The sequence below is a fragment of the Panthera onca genome, chromosome F2 (genome assembly GCF_046562875.1).
Source record: "Panthera onca isolate mPanOnc1 chromosome F2, mPanOnc1 haplotype 2, whole genome shotgun sequence".
Taxonomy (NCBI): Eukaryota; Metazoa; Chordata; class Mammalia; order Carnivora; family Felidae; genus Panthera; species Panthera onca.
The window spans coordinates 72769947-72789779 of record NC_138356.1 but is presented as its reverse complement, the minus strand read 5'-3'; the positions used below and the strand labels follow the sequence as shown (position 1 = coordinate 72789779).

General features: G+C 53.1%; 1 protein-coding gene across 3 annotated transcripts in view; it reads left to right on the top strand.

The window, feature by feature from the left end:
• ADCY8 (adenylate cyclase 8) overlaps nt 1-7836 on the top strand; it is a 222353-nt gene extending 214517 nt beyond the window's left edge. For all 3 annotated transcript variants that reach the window (XM_078441781.2, XM_078441783.2, XM_078441782.2), the window contains 3 exons: nt 2904-2996; nt 4484-4598; nt 7337-7836. In XM_078441781.2, the coding sequence (XP_078297907.1) occupies nt 2904-2996; nt 4484-4598; nt 7337-7824 (696 nt within the window). In that variant the 3' untranslated portion in view covers nt 7825-7836. The remainder of the gene's footprint in view (nt 1-2903; nt 2997-4483; nt 4599-7336) is intronic.
• Nucleotides 7837-19833: the final 11997 nt, after the last annotated feature.

Below are 19833 nucleotides of genomic sequence, written 5' to 3'. Positions count from 1 at the left end.
CCTGAAATTGGCCCTTGGCCAGGTACTTCCAAGAGCAGAGAGGAAGAGCCCCCCCTCCCCGCAGAAAGCTGGGGAAATGCAGCTGCACGGAGGCAGAAGGACAGAGGTGGGCCACCAAAGACATGCCTTAGATCCCGAACTAACACTTTAACGGCCGAAGGGATGCTGAGACCAAACCTCAGTGCGGTGTCTGAGGGCGAGTGTCAGACATGATCCCAGGCTGAGGACACTCAGCCTTCCCTGGACGCGGTTTGTGCGATCTCAGCCAGGGCAGAAGAGGGGCTTCACTCAATGGCTCAAGAAACAAAAATAACAAACAAAGGCTGCCTCAGCCGTGAATCAGGCAACACAAACACACACGCACGCACGCACGCACACCCCAAAGCAAATCTCAAAAGCACCTGCCTGTGTTTCCCTCGTTTCTCTGAAGAATTTCTCTCCAGCTGGAATTTTTCACGTTTTCTTAGCTCCAGAATCATTTTTGACAGGATGCCTGTAGCAAGATGCATATGGAAAATCCATCTTCTCTTCTTGGTCTGGCCCACCCGTCTGCCCAGCTCCAGCACGGCATGAACCCCGAAGGACATCACAGTCTTTAAGGGAAGCAGAGAGTTGGAAAACCAGAAGTTACATTTAGATACCCACCCACGTGGAGGAAGAGGAGGCTAAGAACTTAGCCCTGGGAGCCAAGGAGGTTTGAGTTTTGAACCTACCTTTTCTGCGGAGGGAGTGAGACACAGAATCTGGATGGCTTTGAAGATGGGGCTAAGGATTTTCTGAAAGATCAGATGTGGGTTGTGATGTTTTTACCCGGAACAACTGGAGCAGTGGAGACGCCATTAATCAAGGTGGCAGGTGGGTAGAGAGGACCAAGGGTGTAGCTTTGGGAATGGCAGGTTGGCGATGCCTTTGAGGACTGTAACGGGGATGTCACAGCAGTTTTGTGCAGAAGAGTCTGATGGTCAAGGAAGGACACATGCATTGAGGAATCTCGGGCAGAGAGATTGTGTTGAAAGCCCACGAACCATGGTGACAGAAAAAAAGAAGAGGTCTGAGGCCTGAGCCCCGGGGCCCCCAACACTGTGAGATAAGGAACATAAGAAGGAACTAGCAAAGGACACTGAGGAGTTGCCAGTGGTGTGGAAGTAAAGCCATGAGTGGGCAGAAACCATGTGGGAGAGGTGTGGCAGTCAACCGGGTAAGATCCAGACAGTGGACCAAGCGAGGCCAGACAATGGGAGGGGTTGTCAGAGCAATGTCAGTGTCAAGGTGGTTCTGGGGGATTTAGAAAATGATGGGGAAGAAGTTGGCGGCAGTGAGTAGAGAGAACTCTGCAAATTTTTACAGCAAAAGGAAGGAGACAGGTGGAAAGAAATGGGGTGTCCCGGAAGACTTTCTCTAAGATGGGAAAAATAACCGCAGCCCTCTCCTGACTTCCTTGAACCTACCACGCATCTTCCCCAACCTCCAGTCCTCATTCATGTCGTCCCCTCTGTCCGGATGCCCCTCTCAACCCTTTCCGTGCCCCCCCCCAGCCTCCCAGCACCCAAACCCATGCACCCACCACTAAAAGACCCTTCCTCACTCTTTAGAAGTGAAGCTAGAAGTCACTTGCTCAGGGGAGCCTTCCCAGCCCCTCCAGGTTTCATCAAAATGCTCCTCTCTCCTCGTTCCTACATCCTGTATGTTTCCATCATGTGCTTTACTAGAATTGAGGCAGGGCACGTTTTGTGTGATGGTTTATTTAACATGTCACACACACACACACACACACACACACACACACACACCCTGCCTGGGCTGTCAGCCCTCGGATGGCTGGGACCTCCTGTCCTATTCATGAGACGTTGCAGAAGCTCAGTGGATATTTCCTGTATTAGTTTACTACCGCTGCTGTAACAAACCACCACAAATTTAGTGACTCAAGACAACAGAAATTTACAATGTTACAGTTTGGAGGTCAGAAGCCCAAAATGGATGTCACAGGGTTAAATCAAGGTGTCAGCGCGGCTGTGTTCCTTCTGGAGGCTCTAGGGGAAACTCTGTTTCATTCTGGCTACTAAAGGCCACCTGCATTTCTTGGCTGGTGGCTCCTTCCCCCGTCTTTAGAGCCCGTGGTCACCCTGCTGTGACTTCCGCTCCTGCCTGATATGACATTGCCTTCTCCAACTTTCCCGCCTCCTCCTTTCACTTATGAGGACGTTTGCGATTACTTGGAACGCACCCAGCTAGTCTAGGGAATCTCCCCACCTCAGGATCGTTAACTTCATCCCATCTGCAAAGTCCTTTCTGCTCTGGAAGGTAAGATACCCACGGGTTCCAAGAATTAGGACCTGGACATCTTCTGCAGGCAGTGGAATGGGAAGCCACAGGAAGGTTTTGCACAGACGGGGAACATGATCTGACTTTCCCCCGAATGGGACCACTCTGGCTGCCATGAGGGGGGTGAGGGGGGGTGAGGCAGAGAGCAAGCAGGTACATTATTCTGATACAACCACCGGGTGGAAGCCAACAGTGGCTCAGGCCAGGATGCTGACAGACAAGAGTTAAGACTCCAAATCCATGTGGAAGGTGTAGCCAAAATTTGTTGATGCTCTGGGGAACAGTTGGGATTTCTTCTTTGAAGTAATAAAGTAAGCGTTCGTTTCAAAGATTCATCGAAACCGATCTACTCCTTAAAGGGTGTCTGGTCACACCCATCCCGGCACCTGCCACCTGCCGGGTGCTCAGTAAACATGTTGATTGCCCAAATGCATGATCCATAGGGAGAGAGGTAGCATCCTCAAGGCTGCTAAACCAGGCAGAGGCCATCCTTTGTGTGAGCCGGGAGCCTGTTTCGGGAAGCCCCTGTGTTCTGGAAGAATAAACACCAGAGCTAACGTGGTGGCTTGGATCTATTTCAGCTGCTAGGCGAAGACCGGTTTCAGGACATTGAAAAGATTAAGACCATCGGCAGCACCTACATGGCCGTGTCGGGCCTGTCACCTGAAAAACAGGTAAAGGAGCACCTTGCATTCAGCTGCACCATATGGCAGGGGCCTCACTCTTGTCAGGTCGCTGAAGACAGAGAGGCCATCGTCACCAGGCTGCCTGGGGACCGGTAGGGAGGAAATCTGACGCACTGGATATTCTAGTCGTGTGACGTACATTTGCTCCCGAGGGAATGAGGGTCCGCTGGATGAAATGATGCCTCTACGGCCCAGAAACCTCTAGGCTCCATTCTAAACGTCATTGTTGACTTGATGGACAAAATACCCTGGCCGAGAAATACCCTGATTATGATTTAATTGTGAGTGTCACCAAATCCCCAATACCAGCCTGTTTTCTTGCTCTTACTTGTGTAAGTAGGACGTAAGAACGATAATATCTCCTGTTCTCTTGAGGGCCCTGTGCCGGGCACCAGCCTTAAGTGAGAACACTAACGCTTACCTTGCAGCATTAGTGGACGCAACAGCATTATGCTGTCTACACCCAGTAGGTGCTCAATACACCCAGTAGGTGCTCAATAAATGCTACGTGCATATGAGTCTAAGTTCCTGGGAAGAAGGAATCCTCATTCCTTCTTCTCATCCTCCCTTTGTTTACTTTCCAGCTAAACACCTAGAAACATTCCAAGAGTAACTATCTGGGAAGAAAACCCTACTAGTAATCGGTTACCTGTGCGTGGCACTTGAGAGCAGGGGTCCACAAAGTACATCCTGCCTGCCAAACCTGACCCATCATCTGTTTCTGTAAATACAATTTTATTGGAACACAACCACACACACACACACACACACACACACACACGCACGCACACACATTACATATATTTTCTCTTCGGCTCCTTTCAAGCTAAAATGGCAGTTCTGAGTGTCCCTGAGGAGGCCCAAAACGTTTGCTCTCTAATCCATTACCGAAACTACTTGCCAACCTCTGCTCTGGAGGGGTACCAAGTTCTTTCCCATACACAATCTCCTTCAATCCCCGGGGGGTAGGGAGGTAGGCGGGGCAAGGCTGCTGATCCCCATCTTCTAGGTGAGGAGACGGAGGTTCAGAGAGGCACGGAGGCTTACTCCGCACCCCCCTCAAGGCCCGTGACCAAATGTCGAAGCAAATGTGAAACATCCCTTGAACAGACAGTGTGAGTACTTGAAAGGAGGTACACGTTTCCTAGATGGAAACACGACACGTGCAAACATAAACACGCGCCCGCGCGCCCGTGAGCACAGTCAGGAATTCATAGTGTGGCCGCCTGAATACACGAGTGTCGACGTGGGGAAAGGAATCTGAGAAGCCGCACACATTACACTGAGTTAAGCAAATCTCCTGCCATCCTGTGTTCGGGGACACTGCCGACGGGGGTGTTCGGGGGCTCCCACACCTGGCCGTCTTCATCCCAGGGATGCGCAGGTGGGTTGGGACGTAGAGCGGGGCTCCCCTCTGCTGCCGAAAGGTCCACGTTCACCACAGTGAGTGAGTTCTCCTCTCACTTGTGCTCCAGCAATGTGAAGACAAGTGGGGACATCTGTGTGCCCTGGCCGACTTCTCCCTCGCCCTGACTGAAAGCATACAGGAGATCAACAAACATTCCTTCAACAATTTCGAACTCCGGATTGGTGAGTAGCAGCTGGAGGTGTGGCCCCCTCCCTCCCGCCCCAGCTCCCTGGCCTGGCTCCATCAGACCCCTCCCCCGCTCCCTGCCCCATGCCCTGGGCACCCTGGGCCGTGGGGAGCTTTCTCCTACAACACGCAGCAGGCTTAGTGTGACCTCACCAAGGACAGGGACGGGGACAGCGTCAGCTCAGGCCTGTCTAGGCTTCCTCTTGCTCTGGGTGCTGGAAGCCAGGGAAGCCTGCTGGCCTGGGTGCAGACATACACAGCAGGCCCTACACCATAGCCACCTTTCCTCCAGCTCACTTGTGCAGTGCCCCACCCGCACAACACCCTGCTGAGGGAGGGAGCTGAGTCATCTCTCATTCACTCTGTCCCATGTCCTTGGTCAGTGTGTTGGTCTCCAGTCCTTCTGGATATGCCTTAAAGCAAAAGCAGGATTGCACTCCCAAAGATGTCAGATACTGTGGTGTGCAGGGACGGCAGAGAGGCTCCTAGCTCCTCACTTGGCCACACAGCTCGCCCTTCCTTGCGCTCAGAGACCCCCTCGTGCAGCACAGCAATGCAACAGAAACCACAGCCGGGTGAATAGTGACCCTTTATACTTTGTATAACTCGCCAACTTTTTTGGCGTCTCTGCTGCTTCTCGAAGGCCCCCCTACAGCATGGTCTGAAAGCCGTAAACTCAGGCCCAGGCCCAGAGAAGGGGGGGGATAGCTTCCGATCACACAGCCAAGCGGACACCCTGGAGGCAGCCCCAGGACTTCCGGACAGACCGGGGACGTTCTGGCTGTCGGGCTGCAGCCTAAGACGGCCTTTGCCACAGTCTTCGTATTTTACATCTCTTCTGGCCTTCATGCCGTTTTGCTTACTTGGCTCTCCCTCACCAGCTTTCAAGAAAAAAACAGTCAAGAAATACCAGTATCTGACTTCTCAGATCTTTGTTCATATATAAAAGCTCTATTTTATGTTTTTGGTCTATGGATGGGATGTTCAAGGCTTGTTCCCGCATCTTCCACTGACCCTACGTGTCCTTGCTGAAATCCTTGACCACACGACGGAACCAGGACTGAAAACCAGAACTTTAACCCTGAACAAAGGCGGGAGATGCCGCTGGGGTCAGGGCCGACCCTTGGTGTGAAATCTCACAGTGCTGGCATAGACCAGAGGTTAGAAGATTATTTTCCCCATTTCACGGGGCACCTCTGTTTGTGTCTGGGGTCAGCTGTGGCCACCTCTGTGAAGTTGGGCCAATCATTCCAGCCCTCTGAAGGTCAGTTTCCTCGTGTGCAAGCTGGGCGTGATATTATTACCCCCACCCCTGCCTGCCTCGTAGCAGTAACGAGGGATCAGACGGGGTGACGCCTGTGAGGGGCTCCGCAAGGCGTGGAGGGAGCCCCATCACTGTGATGCCCACACATTCTGTAGGGTCTGCTTCTCTGATTTCTGTTTATTTTGTATGGGGCAGGGAGGGGTTGTACTGCCCTCCGCCTAGAATGATCTAACCCAGACATCTGCATGGCTTGTCCCACCACATTCTTCAGATGGCTGCTCAGAAAGGCCCTTCCCTAGCCACCTTCCTCCAAAATGCCCCCTCCCACCTCTCTCTTCCTTTAACCTGACCGGGTTTTCGTTCTAGCCTCTATTATTCATTGATATCGTATTACTTGTTTTGATATTTCCTTCTCTCCAGGTGAAGGTAAGCCCCATGAGGGTTGGGGCTCTCGTCTCTTTTCTTTCCCACCCATTGCCCCGGTGCCTGGAACAGCGCTGGTACCTAGCAGGTGTCTAGTCAATTTAGTAGAATACACGAGAAATTCAAAGTCCAATAGAAGGAGACCTACGTGCTCACCATCATGTTTGGTGAAATGCTATTATTCCTGGCAGAGAAGTCTATGTCTCGTAAAGGAGGAGGTGTCAGAGATGTCTTAAAAGGCATTTGCCAAATAAGATGTGGGGGTTGGGCAGAAATGATAGTCCAAGCAGAAAGAAAGGCAGGGACAAAGGCACAGAGGTGGGCGATGGCCGGCAGGTGAGGGGGGACTCTAGCTGGTCAGTGTGGACACAAAGGTGAAGGAGAGGGTGGCAGTGAAGGAGGCTGACAAAGCAGGACGAGCCAGATTCGAGAAGCCCTTGGCTGTGATCCCAAGGGGGCTGGGCTTCATCCTACAGGCAAAAGGGGCCGTGGCAGGTGTTGAAGCGGTTGGAACTTGGCCAGATGGGGGCTGGTCTGCTGGAGGACAAGGGAGGAGGCAGGGAGGCCCGTTGGGAGGCTTGTGCCACGGACCAAGGGAATGATGCTCAGGCCCTGGACTAAAACAGAGAAGGCAAAGGTCTACCCAGGCTCTCAGAGCACTGCAACAGCAGAGGCTGGAGGAGACCCCAGCGTCCTGACTCGTGGCACAGTGCTCCGTCCGTCCCACGGGCTACGTCAGCATCCTGGTGAAAATTATCCTAATTTGCTCGGGAGCAGTCCCTGGTAGTCAGGCACCATGCCAAGGCTTTCCTCCCATTATCTCATTCCATCTTCCTTCTACTCTGCACGTGGGAAAAGTGAGGTCCACCCAGGCTAAGTAACTGACCCAGGCCGCTCACCCAGTGAGCGGCCGAGGCGGGATCTGGGCCCCACAGTTTATCCACAGAGACCATACCTTCCCTGCTCACTGTCCCAGGCGGGGGTGCAGCCACCTTAGTGATGTCCCTCTTCTCTTCTCTTACCTCTCGCTCCTTTGGTCGCTCGCAGGCATCAGTCACGGCTCCGTGGTAGCTGGGGTCATCGGCGCTAAGAAGCCACAATATGACATTTGGGGCAAAACTGTGAACCTGGCGAGCCGAATGGACAGCACAGGGGTCAGCGGCAGGATCCAAGTCCCCGAGGAGACCTATCTCATCCTGAAGGACCAGGGCTTTGCCTTCGACTACCGAGGGGAGATCTACGTGAAGGGCATCAGTGAGCAGGAAGGAAAAATCAAAACGTACTTTCTCCTGGGAAGAGTCCAACCCAACCCGTTCATCCTGCCCCCGAGAAGACTGCCCGGGCAGTACTCACTGGCCGCGGTCGTCCTGGGCCTTGTCCAGTCCCTCAACAGGCAAAGGCAGAAGCAGTTGCTCAATGAGAACATCAACACAGGGATCATCAAGGGCCACTACAACCGGCGGACTTTGCTGACAGCCAGTGGGCCAGAGCCCGGGGCCCAGGCTGAGGGCGCCGATAAGTCCGACTTGCCATGAAAGCATTTTCTTTGTGTTTCCTTTTTTTGTATTTCTTTTATATATAAAATAAATATACTAATAAAAAGGTTTAATTTTTTTTAGAACAAGGATGGTTTCATTGGTCTTGGGATACACTACACTGAAGACAGGATTTGAGCTTCTCCTCAAATCAGAGACATTTATTGATCATCTTGTATGCACGAGGTTCTTTGGGAAGCACAGATAAATAAGACCTGCTCCCTTGACCTTGAAAGGCTCACAACTGAGTATGAAAGAGGGACGTGTAAGCAGACACTCGACACAAGGGCCCCTTATTACTTTGTCATGTTTTATTTATTGGGGAGAGAGAGAGAGCGTAAGTGGGAGAGGGGCAGAGAGAGAGGGGAACAGAGGATCCAAAGCAGGGTTTACCCAGCCAGGCTGACACCAGCGAGACCACCGTGGGGCTCGAACTCACAAACCGCGCGATCATGACCTGCGCTGAAGTTGGACGCTCAACCGACTGAGCCACCCAGGCACCCCTGTCGAGCTCTTGTCACACGCAGGACCCGGTGCCAGACCCTTTACGTAATGACCTCACGCGACCATGCCCTCAGCCAGCGTGTGTTGAGCTGTGCCTGTACTTTCCTAAGCTCCAGAGGAATCCTGGCAAAAGTCTGGCCCTCACAGAACTAGCAGTCAGCGTGGGGATAATCCATAACGTTCCTCTAAACCAATACATAAGTAATCTACTTCCAGATAAGGGTAGATGCCGTAGAGAAAATTGGGGAGGACAATTGGGATAGAGAATTGGAGGTCGGGGATGCCGTGTAACTGGGATCTACAAGGAAGGCCTCTTTGAGGACTTCCTGTTGAAGATTAGCCCTAAACAATGAGAACCAAGCACCCTGGGAGGAGAGTGTTCCCATGGGAAGGAATGGCAAGGGCAAAGGCCCCGAGGTGGGATCAAACCCACGTGATCTGTTGGAGGACCAGCTCCAAAGGCAGTGGGTGGGGAAGCTGTTGCAGGCAGGTTCACTCTCTTGCACTCTTGCAAAAGTGAGAGTTCACTCTCTTGCACTCTTCTAAACTCTTGCACTCTTAACAACAGCCATTTAGAAGAAACGTACCTCCAGTGGACATGCTTTCAAGGAAGTACCTACCCAGAATATTTCAGGCGAGACCCCCTCCCCAGGTAGGAGAGAGACTACGGTCTCCAGAGAAGCACGACGCACAGAGGTGGGGGGCCCTTGAACTTTGAGCCATGTGGGTAATGGCCTTTGCTCTCAGAAATTATACACCTGCCAGAGAACTACCTGAGGTCCCAACGGAATGAGAAGACGGCATCAGGTGAACTGTAAAGTCCTTCTGATGCCAGCGTTCATCATTATCTTCACAGACGCAGAGGAAGCCTCCTGGTTTATTCGGGCGAGCTGCTGAGGACACTGAAACAAAGTAAAGCCCCAGGGGGTGCTGAGACCTGGAGCCGCAGAGAAGAGGAGGGAAGCTGGGGGTCTGGGGCTGCGGCAAACATCCCGGCAAAGAGGCCGGCCTCGGCGACGGCAGTCAGGCTGTGACAGCACTGTCTCCCAAAGACAGAGAAGACTCGATGCGGGCCATCAAGCTTTGGTCTGATCCGGAGGGCAGGATCCTTCTAGATTCTATGGGCGGCATGCAGCAGACAGGCCACGGTGAGATGGATCCAGTCCCAGGGAAAGAGTTTACCCAGCACAGATGTTGTCCCCAAGCTCTGAGCTAGGACTCAGGACCCAGGCCCTGGACTAGAAGAATGTCATCCTAAGCAAGATAACTGGGCAGGAACCAAAGGAGGAGGCATGAAGCCAGACCCAGGCTCCTGGATGCTGCCACTTCGGGGGTGAAGCTTCACCCAGAACCTGTCGCTGACTCAGTGATGAAGAGCCCTAAAGTGAAACAGGCTTCACGGAGGGGACAGGGGGGATGGGACACGTGGCTTCCTTCAGGGCTCCATTAAACAGAGGAGCAGAGGCACCTGGGTGGCTCAGTGGGCGAGGTGTCTGACTCTTGGTTTCGGCTCAGGTCATGATCTCACGGTTTGTGGGTTCGATCCCTGAGTCGGGCTCTGTGCTGACCGTGCAGAACCTGCTTGGGATTCTCTCTTTCTCCCTCTTTCTCTGCCCCTCCCCCACTTGTACATGTATGCTCGCTCTCTCTCTCTCTCTCCAAATAAATAAAAACCCGAAAATAAATAAACAAACAGAGGAGCAAGGAGGCACAATGGTGCCAAGAATCCTCACTGAATTATCAAGAACCCTACCCAGTGGACATCTGAACTCTGCTCCAATTTTTTCTGGCCCCAAAGCATGGGGTCCCTGCCCCTGGGTCAGCCCATTCCGTGGCCCCAGCGGGTCTGCAGAGACAGAACCGGGAGACTGGCCCGTGGTTGACGTAGCTGAGAGGCACGCCTCTTCTCGGGCCTTGTGCAAGGCTGGAGGGGGTGGTGAAGAAAGACAGTCTTCTTGAAATGAGAGAGCGGTTTTCTGTTTGCCTACTTTTTTGGTCTGTTCATCTCATTTACGAAAAGAACTTCCAATGTCAAGTGATTTCTGAGAACCTGCTCTTAACTCCGAAACAAACCTGGCATCCTGTTCCAGCCAGGGGCTCCAACCTCATGTTTCTCCCCCCCACTGATTTCTGCTTGTGAAATTTTGGATTTGATCTTAGGAATGCCAAGTGTAAAAACTCTGGCCAAGGAAACAGTGCCCCAAATGGTGAAATACAAAGAGAAACACAGAACAGGGCCTGGCTTAGTCTTCAGACGTTCAGGCCCACTAGACGGGCTTTCTCAACAGCTGTGTATTCTGGACAGTGATGACATCTTTTGTCGCACCCCCCAACTGCGTTTATCAGCCTGTGTGGGTGATGCACGCCTTCCCCAGAGATGAACACAGCCCCTCTTAGGGAAGATGTAAGTTATTCCTCCAAGGGCTGGGTCTGAGCCCCGGCTGCCTCGCATTCTGCCCTCCCGTAAAGTCAGGCGGATCACCTGAAGGTCAGAAATGCCCCCCACCAGTGCCTCTGCCTCCCTCCTCCAGTTGGAAGTGACTACTGTGCTGTCATCACCATTTCACAGACGAGGAAGCTGAGACGCAGAGCTCCTGAGCGACTCACGCTGTAAGGTCTTCGACCCAGCAAAGAGTGGCCATAGGATTCAAACCCAGGAGCTCTCGTTCCAGAGTCCTGCCCTTAAGCACCACTGCCTAGCCCTGTGGTGGGCGAATGATATTCATTAAATGAAAGTTGAAAGTGGGAGCAGACTCCCTGGCGGGCAGAGAAGATGGAAGAGCCAGGGCAGAATTCTGGAACGGCAGTCGGGGTGGGGGGGTGGACAACCCAGCACCACTCGCCCAGACCCTCGACAGCCCCCGCTTCCACCCCAGGAGGTCAGACAGCCTCTGATTCTCTTTGCGGGTTGTGATGTGGAGACGGTCGGGGACAGGACGTACTGGGCTGAGAGTCCCGAGGGCAGTTCCTTGAGGTACACAGGCCGTGGTTTGAATCCCGTCCCCCCACCACTTGTCAGTGGTTTGATGTTGGGCCAGTAGCGTAAGTCGTGCCCCCCACGTTCTTCCCCTGCCCCACGAGGATGGCAACGGAAGCCGCTGCGATTTGGAAATTTTGAAGCTTTCAGATCTGAGAAACATGGTTAAAATATCATACACTAGGAAACACCCCAAAGGTGTCCGCGGCACTGCTCAGTAATTAAACTCGCTCGTAATGTAACGACACACAAAGCAGCGTAACCAGAGTCTGTACCTGGGACCCATTGCAGGTCGCGTTTTGCCCCCAGATTCCTTAGAAAACAAACGTCAGCGCTTAGAACGTTGTGGAATTTGAAGTGTCGATAAATGGTTGTCCACCCACAATGCCTCGTAAGGCTGCCGTACAGATGACAAGCGACCGAGTGTCTCGTCACCCAGCAGCCTGGCCCTCTGCCACACCCCAGGATAGCTTGTCATTGACATCACACATGAAGGTTGTTCTGAAATAATGGGCATTGGTCACTCCCCTTTGTCTTTAAGCCTTGTTTCTTTGTCTGCATTTACAAAATTTCCTTTAATGAGTGTACGTTACTTTATAATGAAAACAATGAGGGCCGCCTGGGTGGCTCAGTCGGTGAAGCATCCAACTTCAGTCCAGGTCATGATCTCACAGTCCGTGAGTTCGAGCCCCTTGTCCGGCTCTGTGCTGACAGCTCAGAGCCTGGAGACTGCTTCGGATTCTGTGTCTCCCTCTCTCTCTGCCCCTCCCCTGCTCACGCTCTGTCTCTCAAAAATAAATAAACGTTAAAAATAAAAATGATAAATAAAATGCATAATAAATTTATTTTTAATAAATAATAATAATGATAAAAAGGTATAATTAAGCCAAAGTAAAGCATGTGGATTGACCTGAAGAGCTGCAGAGGATTTCACTGGACCCTTGGGGATCCCACCCTGAGCCAGAGGGTCTGGAGCCCTCCCGGAACAGAGGTGGGCAGACACCTTGCGGAGACAGCCAGCTCGACACCGTGCACGGCCGGGGCCGAATCTTCCCAGGGCCGCAGTAACCACTGCTGACCCAGATTTCAAGGCTGCCCTTTCGGAGGCAGTGAGAGAAAGGGTGTTGGAGATTCATTTCCTTCCCTGACATTTTTATTCCAGACCCGCAGGCTCTTCTGACGCTCTGCTTCCCTGTGCCAACCAGCATTTCCAAGTGAGAGTGCTGCTCTCAGATTAGCTGTGGGCTCCAAACAACTGAACCCAATATTTTATTGATGAGTTACCAGGGGGCCGGGTGCCCTGAAGCATAGCACCCTGTGCCGATTTGAATTATTAATTGCCCATCAGCCACACACCTCCGGCCACCATCCTGCCCTCTGGCCCCAGGAAGATAATATCGCCATTCTTTGCGTGAGCATCCAAAGCGTTCTCAGTCGACTCCATGCACCTGTCTTTTCCTTTTATAAAACAGACAGCTTGCCTCAAGTGCCATCAGCTCCCGTTTGGAAATAATTTCAAATATAGTTCTTTCGTAATTCACTGACTCCTGTCTTGACATTATCCTAACGATCGTGGTAATGAGAACTAACATTTGCAGGGTGCTTTACAGTTTGTGAAGCCCATTTCCAAAAATGATTTCAGTTGACCTTCATAACAACTGTCAGGGAGAGGGATTGTTATCTCAATATTCCAGCACACCCAGGCTCATAAAAATCAGTAAAAATGAACGTTTTAAAAGCTCTATCTAAACCTAAAGCGTGAAAGCTGAAAAGAGCTTACAGATCACATGTGGCCCGAAGTCTTGATTTTTGTATATACGAAAACGAAAGCCCAAAGAGGGGGACGCATTTGGTCAAGATTCAACAACCAGGACCGGAATTGGAGCCAGTGCAGAGAACCGGACTCCTGTCCCGTGACCTTTGACTCCACATAGGTGCTCTGACCTCTTCTCCTTTGTTCACTGCAAGTAAGGCCACGCTGTGCCCTGAACATCGTGTAGGTCCTCCTTGCCCCATGAGCCCGAGTGAGGCTGGCTAGAGGTCCCCTGGAAGCCTGTGATGCCCGCCAGCCCCCACGACCCTCGTCCTCACTCCGCTTCTGGTGCCCACATCTCCACACCCACCTCTGCCTCACACGGCTGGACTCCAACCCGAAACTCGGCCCCTTCTCAGTTTGTGTACACATACACTTACACACACACACACACACACACACTGGGCATCTGCATTCCGAAGGACTGTTCCACGACACCCATCCCTCCTCTGTAACCAGGAATGTGGCCCTGGTGCCCAGTCCAAAGAAACATTTCAGCAACAGAAGAAAAATAGGGAAATGCCATCGCTTGGAAAACGTTTCTTGTTGCTTGTCCTGACTCCTTCCCTCCTATGCACATTTATAAGGCTGATGATCATTACAAATGCCAGCAGCCAACCTGTTTTCTTAACGCCTGCAGTCCCACCATTAGCCACCTTCACTGTCCCCACGGGGTAGAGATTATTAAAAACGGGAAGGACGGTTGTATGACATGCCCGGAGCAAGCGGTGAACAATTGACCAAGGGTTCTTTTGAGTGACAGCTTGCTGTTCTGCAGAAATGACCAAAATAGCCCCAAAAGAAACTACTGAAGTCGCCCAAGCAATGGACCCTTTGGAACACCTTCCCTTGGGCACCAGTCTCGGAGAGACATGCCCTCTCTTGGTGGCAGCTGGGGGCTGCAGGCTGGCCTCTGATGAGTGTGCAGACATAGCCAGGGAAACCCCAGCCTCCTGTAGAAGACATCACATCCCCTGACATTTACCATGTTCCTGCCGAAAGAAGTGTCTTTTTTTAAGTTCACTTACTTATTTTGAGAGAGAGAGAGAAGGGGAGGAGCAGAGAGAGAGAGAGAGAGAGAGAGAGAATCCCAAGCAAGCTCCACAATGAGAGAGGGCTCAAACCCACAAACTGTGAGATCATGGCCTGAGCCAAAACCAAGAGTCAGATGCTTCACCAGCTGAGCCAACCAGGTGCCCCGAAATATGCGTCTTCTTGATTGAAAGGAATACATCTCTTTTGTTCAGATGGCCAGTACTTGGGATTGTTAAATTGGTTTTAGCAAAGGCATGGGGGAGGAGGTGGGGGGCTGGACAAATACTGAATTTTGAAATAAATCTCTCAGCAGCCAGGCAGGAAAGAGACTGGCACACCCACACCCTTTGGTCCCTGGATGTCCCCTCAACACTAAGGGCTTTCCTCCGAATGAGATGGGCCACCCGTGAAATGAGACGGGTTTGGGGCAGAGGAGTCATGTGTTTTTTTGCAGGGACATCTGTCTGCTGTGTTGTGCTAGAGCGACAGGGAAAGGGCAGAAGCAGGGTGACGAGTCAGGAGGTCAGTGCAATAACCCGTGAGATGCGGACGTGCCTGCACCACGCTGGGAGCTGCGGGGGCAGGAAGTGGTCGGATTCTGGGTATATCTGGATATGTACACGCTGAGCTCATGATACTTGATGAGGGATTGGATGTGAGCTATGGAGGAGACGGGGCCAGGACGACCACGCTTTGAGGACCGATGAACTAGAAGGGTGCTGAGATTCAGAGTGCAGGAGAAGGAGCTGGGTTTGGGTGAGGGAGCCACAGGTTCACTTCCGGGCAGGTAAAGTTGAGGTGTCTATTGCCCACCTGCATGGGTGCGTGGAGTTCAGAGGAAAGGTCCGAGCTGGACAGACAGTCATGGTGCTTGACCTTGACAAAGAGTTTGATTCAGCCACTGCTCCCTCCCTCCTGAACGCTCGCCTCCCCTTGCCGTCCAGCGCCGTCCCTCCTGGTGTCACTTCGACCTCTCCGACCTCAGTCAAGCTTCTTAGAGCAGTTGTCTGACTCCCCGATCCTAAGCTGCCTTCTCCCCCTCCACGCTTCCCCCATCCATCCATCGGGAACTTCTTCCCATGACATCACCCACACCTCTGCTGGTGATTCCCACACCTAGATGGTAAGCCCGCTCTTCTCTCCTGAACTGGGAAATCAAACATCTCACTGGCTCCAGGCAAGGCCACCGGGATGTCCCATGAGCTTCTAGTCCAGTCCTCTGTGAAGGAACTCGTCTTCTCTTCTAGCTTCCTGTTGCCCCTGTGGCCCTGAGAGCAGCTCCCGGAATCCCAGCTCAGCTGAGGCCCGTCCAGAAGGTTCTCCAACCTCCCTTCCCTTCTCCTTCCTCCTGCTCCCGACCCCTTGCCAACACAACCACACACACACACACACACACACACACTCCTGGTTAAGATCCTGCGGTGAATCCTTTCTCCCATAACAGCTGTCTGACTTTAAGCCCACCCTCCTGGAATCTAGTGTTTAAGTGTGTGGACTTTGGGGCCGGGTGAACTGGAGTGCAAACCCATCAGCATGTTGCCCGAAGAAAGCTTGAGCAAGCTACAGTCGCCGTGGCCGCCTATTTTCCCTTGATCAGACCCCAGAGCCCGCAAACACCGCGCACCTTAGAACACTGTCACCTAGGATTCCGTGGAGGAGGTGATTCTAGGGTGCACTCCCTGGCTCCTCTGTGATGGAGAGAAGACCTTACAGGAGGGTGACAGTGGGTCCAAGTTGACAGCGACAACCAGCACGCGGGGGCTGTCCCTTCCAGCTCCCTACCGCGCACTACAGCACATTGCGCTGCCTCTCGGTCCAGGTGCTGTCACCCTGCGCTGCTAATTGCCTGTGACTTCCCCATCTGCTAATTACAGATGAGGTCACAGTTCACACTAATAGTTTAAAATGCAATGCGCCGAGTCCCCCCTTGCTTAAATAAAAGGGATCTCTCTCTTCCGGAGAATCCAACCTCTGAAAAATAGTACCTTGGCCAACGTCAAGGCCAATAGCATCCGGGCCTCACGTAGGAAGGGATGCATTGGAGGAAGGAGGTGCGGAGCCCAAATAACTAAGTGACGGCACCTCGAGCTTCCCCACCAGACGTGAAGTCCTCGAGACTGGGACCATGTCACTTTCTTCCTTCTAACACTGTGGCTGACGCGGTGGCCGCAGATCATCTGCTGAATGAATGAATAAATGACTGAACGAATGAACCACTCAATGAACACAGGAGGGAAGATGTAAACCAACAGGATGCAGGTGTGCCCGCTGACAGGAAACAGCGCAAACTCTCTGGAAAGCCCTTCCAGACCTGGTCCCTGACCCCTCTCCAGCCATGTCTCTAACTCGTGCCCGCCGCCTTCCATGCCCCAGGCGGACAAAGACCACTTCCTTCCCCCCAACCCGCTGGGACGGCCCAAGGACTCGCCTTAGAAGTAACTGCTCTGGGGCACCTTCCTCGCCCCCCCGCTACACCGGGTCATCTGTTCTCACTCGTGCTTCCAAGTTTGCCGTACTTTGTCCCATCAGCACTGCCAGACCTCACGTTATCGCGTGCTTAATTGCTGACTTCCTCCTACTACACGGTACCAGTCAGGAGGGGGGGGACCGTGTCCAGCTCACTCTCAGGTCACTCCGTGCCTGATGGCACCACACATCATTCATCCCACACTGCCAAACACCATGGACCACCCTCCCCCCATATGGCACATCACCCTCAGCGCTGGCCCCTGGGCATAGAGTTATTCTTTCTTCCAATATACATTCCTTCTCTTCTAGGTGGGAGGACACAGTGGCGAACAAAACACACAGCCCCGTCCCCCACCGCTGCGTGGCGCTTACATTCCAGTGGATCAGCCTCACCCGGTCGGATCATGTGAACACGTTCCGTTGTCAAAATGTTGCTCTTAGAGCTGAGGACACAGAGGTGTCCTAATCCTGCCTTTCCTTCTCCCCTTCCTCCCTAAGGGTGAGCTGAGAAAGCTCTTTCTACACAGACTTACACAAACACACACTACTAAAGAGAGAATTATTCTGACCCTTATTAAAATGGGGCGCCTGGGGGGCTCCGCGGGCGGAGCATCGGACTCTTGATTTCGGCTCAGTTGTGATCTCACAGTTCGTGGGATCGAGCCCCACATGGGGCTCTGTGCTGACAAGGAGGAGGAGCCTGCTTAGGATTCTAAATCAATCAATCAATCAATCAACTTAAAAAATGTTTTAAATGGCAAGGAAGACTTCATTCAAGATCACGGCGTAGGGAATCACAGGGGAGAGAAACGGACCTCAACGCCAAAGGAATAGAAGGACAAGTGGGGATTTACAACCAAGGAGCGGGGGAGGGGCCAGTGGATGGAAAATCGCCGGGAGACTGAGGAAGGGGGCATCAAAGGTGGGGCCGAGGGACCCGATCGAGTATCCAGGGTGGCAGGGATGACTTAGCGGGATTCTTGCCCAAACTGCTCTAGGCAGACCCAGCGAGGACAGGACAGATACGAAAGGCCAAGGTTGAGGCCAAGTTGCGAAAAGGGCTCGGAGGAGCCCTGACAAATAGTCGTCAAGGGGGGTCTTTGTCAACATATGTGCGCGCGCGCACACACGCAACAGCAGCCGCGGAGTCGGAGTACCGCTTTCTTCCCCACTGGCCCCGCCGACAGTGACCCCGGCGGACCTGCCCTCTGGTTAAAGTTGAGCTGTGCTGGCCGCTTACACACCCAGCCTCCTACCTCTCCAACCAGTGGAAACATCGGGACCAGCAGAGTAGGGCAGGGTGACAGGAAGAGACGGCCAGATCTCAAGCTGGAAGGGGGTTAGGGAGGGTCCTGGCTCAGTTTACCAATTCTGCCCCATAGAGAGAGACAGGAAGTCTAAGAAAAGAGCAGAGGATAGGCCCCTGTGTTGTGGGATATAATCCTGCCAGCTCGCCAGTCTGTGCCCTGTGAGTGTCCTGAACTCACTTTCCTTGTGGGGACGGGGAGGGCTAGAGGGCACGGAGGAGGGGCAGAAGGTCCCATGCCATCTACCACGGTCTTCTGACCACACAGATGACAAATGGATCCAAAAAGTCCTCCAAGGGGGTGTCCTGGGCCAGAGAGCGGGGGAGCTGAGGGAAGAGTGCGGATAACCCACCCCACCCCGGACTCGGAACCCTCGGTCGGTGTCCTCGGCCAGAACCCAGGCCGGCATCCCCTTTACATGAAACCTTGCGTGTCCGAGATGTCCCCTGGCCACGGCCCAGGGCCTCTGGGGTCTGTTACCTGCGCCTGTGTTCAGGCTGCTGATCTTCTCTGTTGCTTAAAGACCCCACAGCCCCATTTAGCTCAAGCCTCAGTCTCAGACTGCAGTCTTTCCCGTGCTTATTAAATTCACTCTCGGCTGGCCTCATTTTCATTGATGTCACCATCCCTGGGTGAGGGCCGGGCAGAGAGACCGCAGAGAGCAGCATGGGGGCCGCCTGGCACACCTCCAGCGCCACAGAGGAAATGCCACTTAGCTGCAGAGCCACGGGCAAGCAGGGAGGCCGGCCTTTGCCACCCGGGGCTAAGCTCCTGGAGGGGAGGGGGCAGAGGATCAACAGGGAACAGGAAAGCCGGGGGCACCTGCGTCCAGTCCTGAGGAGGCCGGGAGCTGGCGCTGGCCAGTCACTCCTGCCCAGCACAGTAAAAGGAGACAGAAAGCGGGCAGGGGAGGAAGGCTTTTTGAAGTGGGCCTGTAACTACCAATTACAGAGAGTGCCGGAATCTTGATGCAAATGCCTGAGACACCAGAAGGTTTGAATCCCCTTTGGAGATCAGAATCGCAGCTAATAGGATTGAGGTGAGGTGAGGAGGCACAGTTAAAGGAGCCAAGAAATGAGAGAGACTGAGCGGAAGTCAGAATTCTTCTGTTTCCCTTTTTCATTTCAGGTCGCACCTGTATTCAGAGGCGACAGAATCCTGGCCGCAAAGGCTGCCTTCACCTCTTCTGAGTTTCGGTATGTGGGACGGTTATTTAATCTCTCCGAGCCTCAGTTTCCCACCTATGTAGAAAGGGATTAGCTGTCCCTCTCTCGGGAGCTCAACGGGATCCCGTGTCGAAAGTCCCCCACCAGCCCCGCCCAGCTGCTTAGCTCCTGAGCCAGGAGGAGAACGGGGTGGTCCAGAGAGGAGTTCTGGTTCCCAGAATCCTGCCAAGAGTGGGCAAAGAGCCCTGGACGGAAAAGGAAGGGTAAGCTCTATGTTTCTTGCTGCATTATTTGCTCTGGCCAAGATATGGGAAGCAACCTGAAATCTGAAGGCACTGCCCATGATCATGACACCTGTCTCGAAGTGAGATGATGGTGTGGATTCATAATCAGTCTGTAGAGACCGCCACGACATGCCAAACGCTAGCCTCTCATCCACAGTCGCAGGCTGACCTCGTCCCCCCCGTCCCCAAAGCCCCGGTGGGGACCAGTTAAGGACACAAGCTCCCACTGAAAGCTCCACTAGACCAAGGTCAGAAAGCTACCTCTTCACGTCTGAGCAGCCCTGGGCCACTGCAGACAGGGTAGTAATTAGGTGCACAGGGAAGCTCGGGGAACAGCGAGAGCCCTCCGTTTCCTAATTCAGGGAGACCAGCAACCCGAAAAGTCTTGAGAGGCCCTTGGACCGGCCACAGCCTTGTCATGGGGATCCGCTTTCCTTTGCTGCCATCTTGTGGT